General features: G+C 39.3%; 2 protein-coding genes across 2 annotated transcripts in view; one reads left to right on the top strand and one right to left on the bottom strand.

The window, feature by feature from the left end:
- Nucleotides 1-1337: 1337 nt before the first annotated feature.
- Nucleotides 1338-11747, bottom strand: mepcea (methylphosphate capping enzyme a). Its single transcript, XM_085470070.1, has 5 exons — nucleotides 11429-11747; nucleotides 8752-10732; nucleotides 5979-6197; nucleotides 5723-5846; nucleotides 1338-5612 (listed from the first exon to the last, which is right to left on the bottom strand). Exons 2-5 carry the CDS (start codon nucleotides 10624-10626, stop codon nucleotides 5578-5580), a joined length of 2253 nt encoding a protein of 750 aa, XP_085326196.1. The 5' UTR covers nucleotides 10627-10732; nucleotides 11429-11747; the 3' UTR covers nucleotides 1338-5577.
- Nucleotides 11748-11789: 42 nt separating this feature from the next.
- The window catches only part of LOC146700050 (serine/threonine-protein kinase PAK 3), a 50679-nt gene continuing 41997 nt past the window's right edge, over nucleotides 11790-20471 (top strand). The window contains exon 1 of the mRNA XM_085470075.1: nucleotides 11790-11840. The gene's annotated coding sequence lies outside the window, so the exon portion shown is untranslated. The remainder of the gene's footprint in view (nucleotides 11841-20471) is intronic.

The following is a 20471-nucleotide window of genomic DNA, read 5'->3' as shown; positions in this document are numbered from 1 at the left end:
CTCTCTGGGATAACTTTGTCGGAGATGAAATGCCGGGTTGGTAGCGAGGCTCCAAATGCTCAAACAGACCACCGACAAGTCTGGCGAGCCACAGCCGCTCTATCACGTGATGCATACTGCTCCTACTGCTAAGGTTATGAGCCGAGTTACGCCATGTCACAAGTTTTGTGAAGTGATTTCATGATATTTAATGGATCGGATTACATTTTTTATTTCTCTCTGATATCCGATCCAGTAATTTAGGCCAGTATCGGACTGATACCGATATGTAATATCGGATTGGTCCATCTCTAAAACTTACTGGTCGACAACAAATTTAATTGGATAAGCTGTATCATCAGACTGTTTGGAGGAAAGCCTGGTCTATTGTTGCTGACCCTGAACACCCTCTTGATTCTGACTTTGAATTAATGCCCTCGGGACAACAGCAAGGATTCCTCTAACTAACAAAAAAAGTGGTCAAAGGTGTTTTTATTCTTGTTGTATCAACGTTTTATGTGTGGGTATGTATGAATGTGTGTTGATGTGAAGTGATTTGATTGATTTGTTTATGGCTTGGCAGACCAAAGGCAATTTTCAATGAATGTAAATAAAGTTATTCTATTCCTAGTTTAACATGTTAACTGAGGCCTGTAGAGTCCTAGATGTAGCTCTTGGATTTTATGCAGTTTTCTCTGAGGATTTACAGTCTAACTTTAGGATGAATTTGCTGGGATTTTCACAGCAAACAACAGCAGTGTGTTAACACACACACACACACACCTAAAGATCAAGGCCAGTAAACCAATAACGTGTGTTATTATAGAGGTGCTCACACTTCCTGATGATCAATTAATCAAGTGCATCTGATTAGTAACTCCTGGGTATGAGTTTCACTCTTCTTCTTTTTCCCCCTTTTCAGTCTTATTGGAAACAGTAAAAGCTTTGACCGTTTGTGTTTATGACTGTTATTTACTTCTCCAGTTACTCAAATACCATGGTGAATATTAGTTGATTGTTTGGGAATGTATTTGATATCACAGCTATCATGACACTATTATTCTTGTGGTTATATAGCTCCAACATACTGGTAAATAACTTTTCTAGTGAATCTAATAACTTTGATCTGGTAGAAAGTGCACAACTTCCCTTTAACATGTTACTTTCTTCAATGCCACTACGCCTTTAGAAAGGCTGTGAAGGCTGTTTCAGTGTAAGAAACCTTATGGGTAGACCACAACCAGTGTGAAAGTTTTGATGTTTAATCAAAGAAACCTTTGTAAAAAAAAGTAAACAGATGTGGAAAAAAAAACCCTCTCCATATTTAATACCTCATAAGCAAATACTGAACCAACAAATCTGGAACAAAGTTTAATCAGTTAAAATGTTAAACACAGAAACATTCAGATATAGCTTGTTGTTCAGAGGCATGAAATGTAAAACATTCCCTGACAGAGGGGGTTATACTGATCAGTTTTTCCAGAAAACTGATTCTATGAAGGTACATGTAAAACATCAACTGCAAAAAAATGTACTAAACTACTTTCATTACCATGTTTCATATCAGTGCAAATTCAACATTTAGGTGAATTTTAGTGCCATGAAAAAAAAAAAATTCATTCCCCTTGAGGTAATACAATGTTGCAGTCAAAAATTATGCTTTGGCTATATATCAACTTTTACCTAGAATCTAACCTAGTGTATTTAGTTTTTGATTACACGCTGTAACTCCTAATAAATTAAAAGCAATAATTTACAGCTGGGTCAGAGATTTTTTAAATTTGTTGCTAATTTAAATTAATGAATTGCTCAAATCTTACAATGCTCAGATACATATGATGTAGACATTAATTAGCACCACAATTTTACTGCAGTTACAGCAAAAGACAGTGTAAGCATAGTGTTTGTTGCATCCACAAGTGGGTTTTGCAGAGGACGATTAAGAGATCATCTGTAATAATGCATCTCACAAAACCAAGAACACATGTCAAGTTCACACATATGTCACTCATTGGGTTAAATGTGCATTAAAAAAAAAAAAAAAAAGGACTTTAATTCAGTTTCACTTGTTTTTACTTTTTAAAGATCCTATTACATTTATTATTAAACTATTCTGGTTTTCTTTGCTTTAATACAGTGAAGATTTAATAAAGTATTCCAATTAAGAGGATTTTCTTTTGCCCACTAGAACAAAGCAAAAGGCAGTCTTTGTTTACTACTATAACCTGAATAAGAGATCTGAGCACTATAAGTTTTAAGCTAGTAAAACTGAACTTCTCTTATTCCGGATTTTTGGTATGATTTAATGTCATTAACCAACCAAAAGAAGGAATTAATACAAATTGTGCAAAACCTCAAGGGGATTCTGAAATTTTATACAGCACTGTATATGACAACATGTAACTTCATACTTCCAGCAAAGACATGCTCTCACTTGGATGCCTGGATGTACAAGTCAGGCATACTGGGTTAAAATCTGTAAGACACCACTGCTAAGACGGTAAGGTGCAATATTAAAACATAGGTGGCAAAGCACAACCTAGGCGTATAACAATTTGTTGTTCTACTAAAATGCTGATTGCCAGAAGGAAAACAGCTGTTGATAATGCATAAAGCAAAATGCCCTTGAAAGTACAGCAGTGGGCCTGAGAGTCCGATTGTCTTAGCACAGGAGAAAGGTGTGATCTGGTGTTCTGTCTGATATGCCAACTGAGCTTGAGGCTAAATTGTGCAGAAATTCACAATGTATTCTGCTTGCTCAATTTATACTTTGACAACTTTTTCTGGAGAATTTGTTGGGAGAAAGAAAAATAGTAAACTTTCTATTATGAAGAACCTTAAACGTCTACAACATGGCAAATGAAGTGAAATGAGAGAGTGCACCGACAAACGATCTTTCAAACAATTTATAAAAAAAGAAAAAAAAAAGAAAAAACAAACAAACAAACAAACAACTTGCCTAACAATAAATGTGCCTGCCAGGGCAGAACAATGCAAAATAAAAATTTGAACTTTGCAACGTACATACTTTTTTGTAGATACAAAGCTACCGGTCTTTTTTTTTCCCCCAGACAAAAAAAAAAAAAAAAAAAAAAGGACTATGACTCACTTGTAAATTGGCAGCAAACATTATAAAAGAACAAAAGAAAACCATAAAACACTGTATAAACGACTCAGGCCATTATGAACAAAATCTGCAAACTTATTTACATTGATCACTTAAAACAGAAACATATCGTCCATCATCGCCTGCACTATCGCACCCGTAACGGAACCAGCCACATGAAAGGAAGATTTTCTGTGCCAGCCTCTTCCAACGAAAGGTTGCAGATGGGTGGGCTCAGTGGAAACCAATTAAAAAAGCAAACACAAGGAATACCTGTACCTCCAGTGTTTCTCACACCTAGTTATTACTTGGGCAGGTCAATGAAGTATATTTGAGGACTCTTTTTAGCTATTATTGTTTTTTTCCCCACTCAAGAGATCACCAGCTTTTAATACTCAGATTACAAATTAATCGTCAACAGTCTAATTTTAAAAGCCAAGTTACAAGTAAACTAGCTAGCCACTGCCTTCTTGTATTTCCCTTCCACCTGACTTGATAGCCAAGTCTCTGTTTTAATGTCCTTTCATATCATTCAGCTGCTTGATCCTCTCAGGCTCCATCAACACTGTCTAGGTGGGGATGAGGAAAGTAGTCACTGTTGTCCAGATATCCACTGCAAGCTAGCAAGGACCAGTGGCGGTCAAAGGCTCATTTATAAGACAATGAATTCACTGGAGATGGTCTGCTATTTATTTGTCCGGAGATGCTTGGTCAGTTAAAATATTTACTGAGAAGCACATTGACAAAATGTGTGTAGCTTCTTTTGAACGCTGCCACCCGACACCCATCCCCAACACCATCACAAACAGAACCCAGATCTCTGGGAAACACTGAACAGGCCTTATTGGTCAAAGATTAAAAGCAGTGAGGGTGTGATCTGCCCCAACAGAATGACAGGAAAAAAATAAAATAAAATAAATAAAATACAGAAAAAATGGAAGTTTGTCAAAACAAAAAGCATAGTCATACTGAAATTTGGTTTAAAAAAAAAAATACAACAAAATAAAAACAATATTAAAGCAACAATTCATTTTCCAGTATTTTTTGTTTATGCTTACATGTATAGAATAACTAGAAATCAACACGGGGCTCAAGGGACTACTGGATGAGCATGAGAACAGACCCACAAAATAGAATGTCTCTGATTTATACAGGACTGATGACACCACAGGGCCTCAAATCGCCTTTGCCTCAATTTTACGCTCAGTTGTATCAGTCAGCACCTCATGAAGGACACTGGAGACAGCAGATAAGGTATGGCTATGGCTTAACTGTTTAAGAAAAAATATAAGAAAAAAAAGATGGCTGCCTGCTACAGATCTACTTAAAATAGTCCTTGTGGGCTGAATAATAACATAGATGTCCCACCATCTCAGTTCAAATTTAACTGGATGCTATTTTGGCTGTTTAGCAAACCTTTCCCCACTGTGCCTCATTATATTTCTATTTATTCAGACACCCCACTTTCCACTTGTTAAGGTCTTTGTGTGATGTAGGTGCTTTTTCTGACGTCGTATTCAAAACATGAAGAAATTTTGAGCACTATTTAACATGTATGAAAGAGAATTCAGCAAAATTTAGCTAATTAAAAAAACAAGGCAAAGAACACGGTGCGCATTAGGTTTGGAAGATGGGACAAACACATAGGCCATTAGTGTTAAACTGTCTCAGTGACTGACCGTGTGTAACTGTTTTAATCATCACAAACAAATGTGCGCTTATATGGTTGCCGCAAGAGCATTCAAGGGTTTAAACATATATTTAACAGGTAAGGCAGGATTTCTAAGTCTTCAGTAGTTACAGTGGGGGGGCTACATTCACAAGTATTGTGCGCAGTGTCTTGCACAGCATAAAACACTTTACTTTTCAAAAGATTTAATATCATCTCTTCAATGGCATTGTATGCATTATAGTGCAGCTTTGCTTACGCGACATACAGTTGATGAATATAACATCTATCACCTGTTAAAAATGGTGACTGCGACCAATTGGATAAGACTTCCCATCGTCCAATCCTAATATGTAAAAGATATAGAAATATGGTGGCACAGAATAACTTCCTGAAAGTAAAGATATGGCCCAAGATATTCCAACCCAAGTTATGGCCATGGATCAAACTGGGGGCATCAATACCACTAGATGGACCACCATGGAAATCTGAGCAGATGAACACCTCTTCCACACTCAGGCCAAACTAGGAGTTTTGTTCCAGGTTACCCATGGAGTCCTATCAGAGTTTACTCCACACTTTTAATATTTTCTAGTCACAGAGGACTTTAACATCTTTCTCTTTGACAGTCTGCATCCTTAAAAAAAATGTCATTCCACTTTTGGTCCCATTTTCCTTTCTGTTATTCATCTTCAGCATCAAACGCCGGAGTAACGGTTTCAAGGTTTCAGATTGTTCCTTGTAGTCCAGTGTAGATGGCTGGCTTGAATGTATGATGGTGGTTTAGGCTACTCACATTCAATGATGTTCAAGGCAGGCGCAGTCATTTGTGAAATACATAGATTGGCCTCTGAAAACCTGTCAGGATGATAGATAAATAAATAAATAAAGATGAACATGGCAGCAAACTGCAATGCTGGATACAATCCTGAGAATATATCTGCTTTGACAAATCATTGTGTAGTTACCTCTTACTGAACACTTGGGGGGCCCAATGTATTCAAAACTGGTGAAGCCCACTTCAGTTGTAAGATATGACGAAAACAGGTCAGGTTTGAGACGGATGCTGTGATAATTCCTGCTAATATTATCCTGTCAGGCAAGGGGAAAAAAGGGAACATTTGTTATATTTCAGCCAATCAACCAGGTTTTTTAAATGACCGATTTATATTCAGACAGTCTTCCAGCAATACAAACGTCAACCATGTCATCTCAGGTTCTTACAGTTAGCTTCTTTCTCCTCACGTAGGACTCCCAGGGCTGTGGCTCCAGGATGAAAAGGCCCCCATGACGGAGATGTCTGTAGACCCTCTTAAAGAGCCGCTTGAGGCCACTGTCCCCCCAGTTCAGGTGGACCCATTTAGTGACGCTCAAACACAGAATCACATCATATTCTGGTCGCTGTGTCAAAAGAAGATTATCGCTCTCCAGTACATAATTAGCCTAAAGGAGAGAAGAGATGAGGTGAGAAAAATAGGCCCTTCTTGTGCAATTCAATTTCATGGATCCAATACAGACTTCTTTTGAAGCTGGTCACTGCTGAGAAATTGGAAACTGATTAACCTCCCAAACTAGAATCTCAATCTTACATTTCTACCTGTTGAGTTTTGGTCAAAAATCAAAAACTGTATATAAAAGATGGAAACAGCCGTCATGACATCATTCATTTATAAAGTCCTGATCTGGGGTTTCGAACATGGCTATTTGGTCAGTGCTATCTTTGATATTTTACTTATTTATTTATTTTAGATCAGTAGCCCTGAAAAAGCAGTAGATCTGACTGAGGAAATGGGGAACAGCATTATGGGAATAGTCACTATTTTGAACACTGATAATATATATATGTATTTTCCTGTGACCCTTTGTGGGTCACAGAAAAGCCAAAATCTACAGTGTTTAGTACACTGTTAATGCCGTAAAATAAACCCACTGCCCACATTTGAGAACATTCTTTAAAAAAAAAAAAAAAAAAAAATTCTCTCAAAGATGAAGCTTAGTTTTTAATATTTAAATGTTCCGATTAGTAACTAAGAAAAATTCATCAAAATCTCAGAAGGGTACTGCCCTAAAATATATTTCCATTCATTTTACCAGTGTCTGGTATAAAGCAATGCACCTCCACTGGCAGAAAGTAGTAGTAGTGCTAATCTTCAACCAGCATTAAAAGATAAAAGTAGAAGAACACATTAATAACCTGACATCCTGATAAAACTGATAAAATCTTTTTACATTGTCAGCCACATGCACCCCACTTTGATTTTAAGTGGGCTGGACTAGTAACACTCCCTCCTACTGGTAATGTAAAGACATTTAAAATCCCAGCGATATCTTAATATAAGAAAAAGAAACACACTTTTAACAACACATCTCAGTTTTTCTACACAATAAGAAGAAACATTGCTGTAGTAAATTAAAGAAATCTGTTAGCATGAATAAATAAATGTAAAATTACAGAAAAAAAAAAAGTTCTGATAGCTCACTGCTCAGACTGTCCTGCAATTACAACACCTTTTCTGCCTTTTTTATTTTTTTTAATTGTTAATCTACAACTTCATTATTTTGGTGTGCTATCAATATCCAATTCCACTATCACAGAAGAGGCAGTTATCAATTTCCTTTGGAAACTATGTATTTTTCCCCTTTTCCATTCAACAAATACATATAAAAGGACTGCAGAGTGCAAAAGCAAGTGTGGCTTAAACACAGTTGATTTCAGACACTTTAATGGAACCTATAATATTTATTATATCACAATATTAAATTGCTCTTTGCCGTTTTTACCTATTAGTTCAAAATCACCAGTTACCTAAAACTCAGGGAGCCTATAGTTTGACTGACACACACACACACACACACACACACACACACACACACACACACACACCCCAAAGTAATAATGCAGGGTTAACATATAACAAAAAATATATAAAATGGTTTTTCTTGATTTTTACTACTTTCAACACTGTAGAGACATACTGAGGTCATCAGATATATGAAGCAAAATATATGGAATTATGTAGCAAAGAAAAAAAAAGATAAATTCCTCAAATTCCTCAAAGTAGCCTCCCTTTGCTTTGTTGACAGCACTGCAAACCCTTGGCCTTCTCTCAGTGAGCTTCATGATGTAGTCACGTGAAATGGTTTTCACTTCACAGGTGTGCCTTGTCAGGATTACTTGTGGAATTTCGTTCCTTCTTAATGGGGTTGGGACCATCATTGGGGTTGTGCACTAGCTTCATGAAGCTCATCGAGGGAATTCCAAGAGTGTGCAAAGCAGTAATCAAAGCAAAGTGTGGCTATTTTGAAGAATCTAAAACATAAAACATGTTTTGAGTTATTTCACATTATTTGTTTACAACATTTACAACATCCATACGAGTTAATTTATAGTTTTGATGGCTTCAGTTAGAATCCGCAAAGTAAAGAGTCATGAAAATAAAGCAAAACCATTAAATGAGAAGGTGTGTCCAAACTTTTAACTCGTAGTGTACATTGTTTTTTTTGTTTTTTTTTATTTCCTCCTAGTTAGTTCATTTACTCTGTTTTTTGGGAAGCATTTTACAACGCTGGTTTTGATAAGTGTTATGCAAATAAATTTTACAACCAATTACTGTATGGATTCATCATAATACCTTTTAATATTTAGCCACGGCTCAACTAATGTGACAATAATAAAATGCAAAGGTCAGTTTTTTTTTTAGATATAATATATATATAACTGTTTTATAGTGGGGAAGAAAAACAAAAATTCACAGTGAGAGGAAGTGTGTGCACAACTTGCATCAAGTTCTCTTGAGAGGCTGGTCAGTTCTCATAATGCACACACCTTTTTGTGCATTTTTACATTTTATTCAGTTACCCTAACATTACGTTATAAAGCAGGACACAGTGTCTAATTTTTTTGAATTTGCCATCTAGGCTTAAAATATGCAGCAACACAGAAATCTGAGCCATATTCCCAAAAGGGAAAAAATAAATTAAAAAAATCCTCTCTTACCTTGATGAAGGACACATTTGAAGGGAACTCCCCAGGCTGCACCGTGGATGTTTGTGTTAGCGGGGGTGCAGCAATGGGACCCCTGGAGATCCGTAGGGATACAGGAAAAGAGCAGCTCTCAGAGTGATCAGCGGGGGGTGAATCACAGTCTTCTTGCTCCATTTCCTCTGTTTTGCTGCCCTGCCTCTGGGTCTCCATCTCATCCGTGTGACACGACTCATTGTCATTTCCATCATCTGCAGGGCCACTTTCTGCTTTCACTGGTTTCCCATTTTCGTCCCTGCTCTCGACTTCGTTGTGCTCTTTTTCTGTGCCTGTGTGACTCGCGTTTCCATTTGTCTCCTCCTGTTTACTAGTCTTTTTGCCCTGCATTGCTCGCCTGGCCTCTTGGGTCTGCAGCTCAGACAGATAATGTCTTATGTTTTTACGAGCTGCATGTATCAGACCACTGTCAATGTCAAGGCCCAATATGCGGGCGGGTCTTAGCATTTTGGCGATATAGAGCGTTACATGGCCTGAGTTGCACCCCAAATCCAGTACTTCTTTACCTCTAAACCACTCGGGACGAAGCAAACGTAAACGAGGGTCTTCACTGCAGCCCGGGTTGCGGTATCCATAATACTTGTTGTAATTCCCATACTGGAACTTCTTCTGCTGTTCCTTTGTATGAGAGTGGGGCTGCTGGTGCTGGCGTATTCCAGGGCCTATTTTGGAACCAGATTTTGGTGTGTGAAAGGAATTTCTTGCTCCCCCTGCACCAAAATGCCTGTCTCCAGGTCCCGACTTGCCAATCGGAGTAGAATGGGTGACAGGGGGCTCCATTTTGCCCGAGTTGCGCCTTCGCTTGCGTCTACTTGTGTGCTGGTATGGTGCCCCTGAAGTGGAATCCTCCATGGATGCAGGTGGCATTTCCTCCTTGCAGCTTGCTGAGCTGCAATCTGTGTGCTCGTGGGACTCTGCCATGACACTAGAAACACTACCGGATTCGTTGTTGGATTCTAGTGCAGAACATGAGGCTAAGGTACCTTGAAGAGGTACAGAAGGACCTGTTTTAACTTCACTTTTTCCTGATTCTGAGAGGTTCATTTGTGTGGCTGAAATCCCAATACCGCCACCACTCCCACCTCCACCACCTCCACCACCTCCTCCTCCCCCATGGTGCCTGTTGCGGTGTCTCTTCCTTCCTCCACTCTTGAAGGGAGAAGCCAAAAAGCTGCTGTCAGCTATCCCACTGTTCAGGTTCAGTGGATCTGTGATGTCCCTGGGGATGAGTATCTCCACAGGGTCTCGACTTTTTGCTGGCAGCGGAGAGGATTTGGGAGTCTCTGCATTCAGCGCCTTGTTGACCTCCTCATCCAGCAGGCTGTTGAGATTCAGTGGGTCAAAAATGTTCCCACCCAAGAGGAAGTTGGTGGGCAGGACAGAATCGCTCTCAGAGTTGGCCCTTCGTCTCCGTTTGCCAGATGAAGGATGCTTGAAACTAGAATTTGCAGTGTAGCGCCGCTTTGTTAGCTTCGTTTGTTGTTGCTGCTGCTGTTGTTGTTGTTGTTGTTGTTGTTGTTGTTGTTGTTGTTGTTGTTGTTGTTGTTGTTTGGAATGATGAAAGCTATTTCTGCGATTGATGCTATTCTCGTTCCCTCTGGCTCTCTGTCCAGCATTGTCTGCGAGGGTGAGCGCATCAGTTGTGCTGGTGTGTTTTGGCGAGGCAGCAGTGCCCAGAAGAGGGCAAGCAGCTGCAAAGTCAGGGGTAGCTGCAGTTCCCTCCATCATCACAGACACACCACCGTAACCTCCAGGACAATCCGTGAGCTGCAGAGATGACGTCGAGCTAGGCTGTGGACTGCCCATTTTTGCAGTATCTTCATCAACAGACATCTCTTTTGATTTTCAGAGCTGATGAAGACATAGAAAGTTTTTTGTTGTTGTTGTTTTGTTTTGGGGTTTTTTTTGGGGGGGGGGGGGGGGGGGTAATTTTCTGAACCTGAGAAACAAAAGAGACAGAGAAGTTACAGGAAGGAAAACTCATGTCATAAACTTAACATTCTTTTAGATATGGTGAACAGAATTGCTTTAAACATGATGCCTCCTTATTGTTGTCATTACACACACACACACACACACACCTGTTAAGTAAAGTAACATAAGTTGGCTAATATTACAACAAAAATATGCTCAAGCCATCCTGGGATGTCCAGGCACTTGCACATCCAAGGGCCCCTGTATCTGTATTTATACCTATGTGGTGGGAGTTAAAAAAATAACCCTTTACATTCCACTGTGATTTCCTAATAACGATACACAAAATTCATCTTTTTAGATACAGAGAATCTCTTGGCTCACACCCTTATCACATCTGTAATGTGGTATCTGAAGCGTGTCTACACAGGGGTTGCTGACCTGAAAAGTTTAGGAGTCCCCGTCTAGCACTGTTACCCAGTTAGCAAGCTAGCTCTTAGCTTCTCTATCGCGGGCCAAGAAGATTGAAACGTCGAGTAAACGTTACGGTCTACTCCGGCCAGAAAGCGCTACCAGACAAGCACCAAAGTACCCACCTCGATATGCTGCTGCCCGAACCCCACTAAAATCGTGAGTCACACTCACGAAAGTGATACCATTTAACAGATGGCCACGCGTAGTCAACAGGGTAGCAACCACCATCAAAATATAACAGTCTCACCTCGCAGCTCGCGACTCTCCCCGCCTCCGGCCGGACTGTCACTACCCCGCACTCTCTCCGCTTGAGCTAACGTTAGCGCAGCTAGCACAAGTGTCCCTACAGCGACACAACAGTGCTAAGCTACGCAAACAAGCGAGCAGGCACGGCACGGGTATCCTGCACTAGCCTGTAGGCAGCAAAGGCTCCGGTGGCCACGAAACTGTCTCATCGACTTCTTCAGTCAACTCCTAGTGGGCCAGTGTGAGGCAGGTTGGTGAATAAATTATTCCATTCGCTGACAGAGGCGGCATGGCGGCGCATCCGGGCTCCGAGCTGTAGCCCAAGATGACTGGGGCGGAGATCTCTGACTGGTGGCTGCGAGGCGGTGAGGAGAACTCCCCTCTACGATATTATAATGAGCCTCCTACTGCAGGTAACATCAGAGCTGATGATAGTTTTGTTATTGATTGATTAGCAGCTTAAATTTAATTCATTTATTAGACAATATATAAAAGGGAACAACTTAACAAAACAGGAGGGCTGAGGGACACTCAAAAGTGAACATAGAGCTTTCCCGCCTTGGTTTACTACCCTGACTATCAATTCAGCTAGTTGAGATTAGTTTCTTTGTTGCTACTCGATTATTCGACTAATTTGTATAGTCCTAAAGTCAGACTTTAATGCATACACCCTTACAGCCCTAGTAGACTAATATTAAAGTAGGCCTTAATGGTAGCCTGAGTACTGCATAGCCTGCACATTAGGGTTTTATAAAGTTTTGTAAAGCAGCAACCTCACAGTTTCCTTTTGTATGTCCTTTCCTAACTGATGTGCTCAATGCACTTTTGCAAATGCACGTTTCTGATTATGCATGTCAGGGGTATCACACATGAGGACTGTGGGCCAGAATCAGTCGGCAAAAGCAGCCCACTGGATGGAAAATGTGAAGGAGGACATAAACTATTTATATTTAACTGAATTTTAACAACTTCTACAGCGTCTCCTTCCCACATGGCCATTTATGCTACAACAAAGTAAACAATACACAAACAATTAAAAAAAATAAGGTTCCAGTTTTTCGCTATCTACTGTAGAAATGTATGATTTTTTTTTTATAGTGGGTTAATAGTATAAATAAAAGGCATCCAAAACATTGACAAAAATGTTTTTGTTTCAACATTTTAGTTTGTGCAATTTTTCTCTCATTTTACGCACTTATTTCTTACAATTTAAGCCTTAATCAGAAAAACTGCAATGTATTGTTGAAACTGCCCTTTTTTCCCCTAGTATTAAAATATTTCAAACATTAAGTATGTAGTGGAACTTTTTATACAGTGACAGAAAGGGGAGTTTCACTGGTTCAGCTCATTTAAGATCAAAGTGTGCTCTACTTAGCACCAATATTCACTAATATTCAAGAAGCAGTAGCCAAACAATCCCTGTAGTTATAATCCCTAAACATCACACGCACACATTTGTACCCTTTTTAGTACAGAGTAGCCTATGTAACATGAAGGTATATAGTGTGATGAGAGCTCACACTATATATGCAGGCATAATCACACCCATTGTAGGTACATGCATACCTTCATAGGGTGTGAACTTATTTTTGCTTTTAGTTTTGAAACTGGATGTCTCTGTCCCACTACAGCCTTTGCTTAACTGTCTGCATGATGTTAAAGACTGGTTAACACAGAAATTTCTCACACTAAATGAAAATACGACTGAAGTTATGGTATTTGGAACTCATGCCCCTTTGAACAAGTTAACTGACACCCTCGGTCCTCTTGCTTCTCATCTTTCTCACACTGTAAGGAATCTCGGAGTGTTTTTAGATAGCTCTTTTAAATTAGAGAAGCAAGTGTCCACAGTTGTGAAAACAAGTTTTTATCAGTTATGTGAAATTGCCAAAGCTAAGCTTTATCTTCCTCCAAGAGACCTAGAAACACTTATTCATGCCTTCATCACCTCTAGACTGGACTACTGCAATTCTCTCTATTTGGGTCTTCAACACTCATCTCTCCATCGCTTGCAGTTCGTCCAAAATGCTGCTGTGAGTCTTTTAACAGGTTTTAGAATGTATGAACACATCACTCCAGTTTTCGCAAATTTACAAGTATCGTATTGATTCTAAGATTCGTTTACTTTTAAAGTTTTAAATAATATGGCGCCTAGTTATTTAAACAAACCCCTCAACATGTATGACCCCAAAAGAGTGCTGAGATCATCTAACTAGATGCTTTTAGCACAACCGAGGTCTAGATTGAAGCATAGAGGAGATCGGGCCTTCGCAGTAGCAGCACCCAGACTCTGGATTAATCTGCCAGAGGATATTCGTACTTCAGAGTCTGTTCAGTCTTTTAAATCGCATCTTAAAACTTTTTTACTTTGGCTTTTAATTAGAGTTCAGTTTGAGTACCATCAGGCCTGTTTTATGTTTTTAATGTTAATTTGTTGTCTTCTCATTTATCTGTATTTGATTCAAATTTATCTATATTTGTTTCCCTATTGCTTTCTCTTGTTCTTAACTGATTGTGAAGGACTTGGGTTAACTCTTTTGAATTTTGGTACTATAGCTTTGATTCTAACTTCAAAGTTAATTTAAGTGACACACTTTACAAGAAAGCCCTGTAAAGTGTGTCATAATTGCTATCTTGACCAGTGTTTAGAGCAGGGTTTTCAAACTCATTTTACATGTGAGGTCAAATATAGCGCATGTCAGTAAAAAGGCCCTTTCTGTCAGTGGAAATAAGTTTAGATGCACATTTCATTCCTGCCATATTTCAGTATATGAAAAAATGAAGTGCAATTTCAACAGCACATCTCAGTTGTATTGCATGGTAGAGAAATGCCACTCTATTTAATTAAAGAAATTTGTCAACATGAACCTTTGGGGCTTAAATTGTAAAACATAAATGTGTAAAATTACAGAAAAAGTTCTGGCAGCTCATTGTCCAGACTTTTAATGGAGAAAGTTTTTTTTTAACCCACAAATAATAAAAAAAACAGACATTTCTATTGTGCGTTATCCATCCATTTTTTTCCACTTATCCGGGGCCAGGTCGCGAGGGCAGCAGCCCAAGCAGAGAAGGCCAGACCTCCCTCTCCCCAGCCACCTCCTCCAGCTTATCCGGGGAAACGCCAAGGCGTTCCCAGGCCAGCCGAGAGATATAATCTCTCCAGCGTGTCCTGGGTCTGCCCCGGGGCCTCCTCCTGGTGGGACATGCCCGTAAAACCTCGCCCAGAAGGCGCCTAGGGGGCATCCTTGTCAGATGCCCGAACCACCATAACTGGCTCCTTTTGATGTGGAGCAGCAGCGGCTCTACTCTGAGCCCCTCCCAAATGGCCGGACCTCTAACCCTATCTCTAAGGGAGAGGCCAGCCACCCTTCGGAGAAAACCCATTTCTGCCACTTGTATTCACGATCTCGTTCTTTTGGTCACTACCCACAGCTCGTGACCATAGGTGAGGGTAGGGGTGTAGATCGACCGGTAAATTGAGAGCTTCGCTTTTACACTCAGCTTCACCACGACAGACCGGTACAGCGTCCGCATCACTGCAGCCGCTGCACCAATCCGTCTGTCGATTGTGCGTTGTGTGGAGAGGAAAAAAAGAAACAAGCTTTTTTTTGTCATTTAATAATCTATTATCTTGATGTACTAAAGACTCAGGGGGAGGACATTAATCAGTCAGACAAGCTTTACATTTTTTGAAAGTAGACTTAAAAGTCCACAATGTATGCTCTTCTTCACATTTTTCAAAGATTTCTGATTCTGGGCCTTTTGTTCAACACCCCTGGTCTACACTGAGCCTTTTATAAACCTCTGCATCAGCTACAAATTGTGTGCAGTGTACAGGCAGCTTCTTTTCACTTCCATCACCTTTGAATTATAATTATCAAAATTTCAAGACACGGAAAACTTGATGTTTGGTGGTGACAAGGAAACATTTACTGAAAATGATAGATTTTCAGTAAATGTAAGCTTTGTCTGTCATTGAAACAGAAACATTAGAACTTAAACTTTAAATATAAATAATAATAATAATAATGGATTGCATTTATATAGCGCTTTTCTAGGCACCCAAAGTGCTTTACAATTCCACTATTCATTCACTCTCACATTCACACACTGGTGGAGGCAGCTACAGTTGTAGCCACAGCTGCCCTGGGGCAGACTGACAGAAGCAAGGCTGCCATATCACGCCATCGGCCCCTCTGGCATAAAAAATAAGTGTGAACTGAACTAAACCTCATTGTGTTATGGCCGCTCAGACTGTCCTGTTAGTATAAATTAAAATATGAAGTTTATACTAACTCATAGAAAACGTCAGTGTACTTTGATGTTGTATGGATGGATCAAGTAAAAGGTATGAAAATACAATTAAAAGTTCAAAAAGCACTCCTTCACTTTTTATAAACTGAGTGGGCTGGATTGGAGTCTCCTTTGTTATCATTTTTAAGCAGGGGCAAGAGGTACTGGAATTTCCTGTATCTTGTTTTTAAAACCTTTTGGAAGATAACCTACTCTCTTAAAATAACAGTTAATGGTCCAACCCTAAAGTGAATCTCTCGACATGGCATGCTTTATATCCTGTATTTTTTTTTTAGCTAGTTTTTTTTTCTATGATACAAATTAACTGTAAAGTAAGCTATGGTAAAATGAAGCCAAGACAAGTTGTAAAACATGTTTAATTTGACCTGGCCTGCTCAGTAAACTCCTTTTCCTTCCCCCGGCGATAAAGACTGATATATCATATTAATACCAATATTATTGTGCTTATTAATGTGCAATATATATTTGTGTAAGCTCATTATTTAGTGCAGTTTATTTACAAAATTAGTTATAAAGTTTCTCTAGGTGCAAAAATAGAACCCACCCAGTCCATCTTCATAATTTCTTTTAACAGCATATACTTCTGTCTCCTTGGCAGCTTGTTTCTGCCACTGAAAAAAAAAGTATTTAATGACAGCAAATTCCACGTTCTATTCCTTATTTTCTATATTTCCCAAGATGTTTCAGTTAGTATGTTGAAATTTTGAGATAATAAATTTTACTTATAGATTGCAGTTTATTTGTTTTATTTTTGTTTTTATTTTTTTCAGAGGTGGAAACCAGGATCCATAGTCTCCCAATCTTTTGTATTTTGTACCTTAGAATAAAAGATAAAGAGATGCTGTGCTGAGGGTGGTGCTATAGCATTTGGGATTTACTGAAGATGCTGTCCTCTAATTATCCAGAAGGGGGAGACAAAACATGATTTTGATACTATGCTGAGAGTACACCATGGACTGCAGATATTCACCTTGGTAGGATTTCTTTTATATAAGTGTTAAGTCTAATTGTTGAATGTTGCCATTGTGTTTCTTAAATTTGTACAGTCTTAGTTCAAGCAGTAGGATCAAAGCCATTCCTTTGATCCTGACCACCTCTCCAACCACTCTGTGCTGGGGGAGGTTTTATTGTAGATACATCCTATCTGAAAGATCTGTTTCTTTTGATGTAAACTTCCTGGGTTTACGACCCTTTGGTCAGCAGGAGGTCTGACACACACACACACACACACACACACACACACACACACACACACACACACTCTTACAGAAGTTCACACATATACATAAAATGCTTTGTCTTAGAACCAAGGGGGCGTGGCTTTGTTCTGACGTGTTTTGTGTGAACTGTCTCTCAATAAAAGGTAGCAGGAGGAGGTCAGATCTGGGGGTCATTTTCGTGGTGGACACAGACGAGGCCTCCCTTGCGCAAATAATCGATCGATCGACTGTCTTGTTTTTTTCATGATGAATAAATCTCTAGAATTAGCGGGGCTTGTGGAAACACAGACCCAACATAAGTTCTTCTTCTGGCTTAACATGTTGCAGTTACTGTTGTTGCTCTGCAGAAACATTGAATCCTAAATGTTACCTTTTAGCTTTTAGCAGATAAAGGAAGGCATTGCTTTTGAGAAGGTAGTTTTGTAGTCATGAGAAATTCTCAGATTGCGGTTGGTATGACTAATGAGTCTAAACAACAGAACGGCCTCATTCCAGCCACAGAGAGGCTCCGACACTGCTGCTGTGGCAACTTTAGTCTTCAGGTAAACGATGCCTCTAGTGAAATGTTGGAAGACGCTATTATCGCTCAAAAAAAATCTGTAAAAGTTTGAATTTGTGAGATACATTATATTAAAACATTTTATTGACATTTAAACTTAGAATCGCAATATATTTGAAAATAATTGTGTTTTGATTATCTCACTGAAAATGTACAGTAATCTTTTTAATATCACAAATCTCTTTATTTAGGTGTTCTGGGAGGCTAATATAATAATAAACTAGAATGCTTCAATATAGTTAAGAAAACTTTTTTGATTTAAGCCGCACTAAATAGAAACAGGAGCCTAACGCTTGATGTTCTTTCCCTTAGAGTTGACAGTATCCTCTTATAATTGGGTTCCAAAGCAGTGCCTTAGAGTCTGCTGGGTAAATGAGTCACCCCCAGCCTCTAATCTTTATAGAAGTGGAAAACAGAAGAGAGGGTACCTGTTCCCCCGCCTCTGTCTTTCTCTTTTCTCATGCTAATGAGGGTGCGGTCCTCAATCCCGGGCACCATCTGTCCTTCCTCAGGGTCTGGGCCCCAGCACTCCAGACGTGTCCAATTGTTAGTGTGTGTCCAAGCAGAAAGTGGTGACTACACATGGTTCTTGTGGCCCAATAGGCTGTACATCAAGAGCACGAGCCTTGATGCTTTGTGTTCAGGAACATCCACTGTTTGCTCTGCGTGTTCAGATTTTGTGTGTGATGTCATTGTAAGTAACCGTTGACCAAGGGATCACTGACAGGTCAGCATGCTATTGTAAGTGTCGCTGTCATAAGATATATTGGAGGTATTATGACTCATGTCTTGACTTAGCTAACAACTATAAATTTGATGCACAATTCATTCAATGTTGGCAGAGTGATGAGCACAGTTTTAATGATTCAAATTGAAATACGATTTTAGTTTTTGCTACATTTAAATTGTGCATTGCAAAAAAAAAAAAAAAGTATAGGACCGCATGAACAATAAATAAAAACAAGGTACAGTATTGTGCCAAAGTACTGAGCCATCTCTCTATATTTTGCAAGGAAAATGCAGAACACATGCAAACATGCATGGAGATACAGCATATAAGGCAAAAACAGAGTTTGCACTATTCTAACAAGCTTTACAGTAAATGTTTGTTATGAAAGTCTTTATTTGTAACTCTCTCAGGCAAGCTTTCTTGTCATTTCTTTAACCATGTATGCTTTTTATTGCATTGGCAGTGTGTTTGGAATGAATGTCATGCTGAAAATGAAGCTATTGGCAATCAAGTTGCACACCATGCCCATATACTGCAAGTTATTATCTAATAGCTCTTTGGTAGTTGTCTTGATAGATGCCATTTAAAATTAGTTCTTTGCTACATTGCGTTGATTTAGGTGCATTTTTGGGTGTTTGTAAAGAAAGGTCAGGTAAGTGTGAACGGCTTCAATATTGTTTTACCTGTCCAAAGAAAAACTACTGAAAGCTTAGCTAAAAATATAAAGAATGAGGAATTGCTCAAGATTTTTGCACATAGCAGAATAATGACACAGAAAATGTATTTTCTTTCAAGTCGCTGTCCACCAAAATAGGATAACATATTCTGCAGTATATTCTTCATGCATTCAACCAAAGGAGGTGGATGCTGTGACCTCCTTGAGCTAATTAGTAAAGCTTTGGTGACATGCATCATCCCCACTGAGCTTAGATGAAATTGGGTGTCTGAGATGTGACAGATGGATGAATGAACTCAAGGACCAAACTGCCCTTTCTTAAGTCCATTATTGTAGTGGGAATAATAGAGTGACATATCAAAATGTCATTTGAAATTTCAGGAATAATAACCGGACATGATAACCTTTTGATTTAAATAAAACTAATTATTTTCTAGAGTCTAAAAGATTAAAGGATGGGTAAGTTGCAAAATATTCAAAAGTCAAATTAGGTAAATATTTTCAAAATTTTCTCCCTAAAACAGCACACTGTTGAACTTTAAAGTTAAAAGAAAAGTCTTTTGGGGGGCCTTCACATTCTCACGCAAGGAAAATTTGGAGGAACATGCCCTTTCGTCATAAATTCAGTAAAAAAAAAATTCTCATCTTTTCTTTCTATTAAGTATTATGCAGCTATAATGAGGTGTGCACAGTAACCCATCTAAGAATCCTCGTGAACTGACAAGCTAGCTTACCAGTAAACTGACACTACACTGACAAGCAGATTATGACTTTCCATTGGGCATGCCCTCCTCATTTTCAAAGCTACATGCTGCTGGCTGCATTGAGATTAGTTATTGAACTGTCCAAGCAAAGGGAAACAAGGCCGCTTCAGAGCGACTGCACACAATAAGCCAGCTGTCAGTGGGAGGGGCTTTTTTTCAGACCAGTGTTGTCATGGATAGTACTTTTGTGCTGCGTTGCCCTTTGAGAGTTGATAGGTGCGCGTATGCAAAGCTGCTATGCACTGATTAATATTGACAGAAGGCTTGATCGAGGACAGGCAAGTGGGCAGAGTTCAAGCGTGCAGCGGGGTTTATGCAACACAGAAATGTCAGTAAAGGTGACGTGAAATATGGACACCCTGTTTGCACACTCGTAGTTTGTGAATAACCATGAGGGGAGACAGCCTGCAGAGTGTGTATTTGTCCAAGAAAGTCTGATGCATATGGATAGGGAGGACTAGATCAGCCAGATCGCCCCAAAACAAGACAAGAGGACACAGTATGATCTGATAGACTGTGGTTACAGTGGCATTACAGCTGCCACGAAAAAATAGCTTGTTTCTAGACACACACGCGCATGCACACACACACTAACTGACTCCCAGAGGTCTTTCATTTGCCTCCTCACACCTGTTTTAAATTCAAAGGTGTGTCCCTGAGCCTCGTCTTGGCAGCATCAGAGCTGATGTCCTTGGTCAGTGTTTTGTTTGAGTGTGATTTCACAATGCTACACCGAATGATAAACCTGCACCTCTATGCTGCAATAACAGTGAAATAATGT

The sequence above is a fragment of the Copadichromis virginalis genome, linkage group LG10 (genome assembly GCF_057382275.1).
Source record: "Copadichromis virginalis isolate Kocher_CV1m ecotype Utaka linkage group LG10, C_Virginalis_male_GT1.1, whole genome shotgun sequence".
NCBI classification, from domain to species: Eukaryota; Metazoa; Chordata; class Actinopteri; order Cichliformes; family Cichlidae; genus Copadichromis; species Copadichromis virginalis.
This window is presented reverse-complemented; position numbering and strand designations above follow the sequence as displayed.

Bases quoted from the DNA above. Each gene is read 5' to 3' on its own strand.
- mepcea (XM_085470070.1), bottom strand. From the start codon at position 10,626: ATGTCTGTTGATGAAGATACTGCAAAAATGGGCAGTCCACAGCCTAGC. The intron at 6,198-8,751 runs GTAAGAGAGGAT...TCTCTCCTTTAG, and splicing joins CAAATGTGTCCTTCATCAAG to GCTAATTATGTACTGGAGAG. The intron at 5,847-5,978 runs GTAAGAACCTGA...CTTGCCTGACAG, and splicing joins TGAGGAGAAAGAAGCTAACT to GATAATATTAGCAGGAATTA.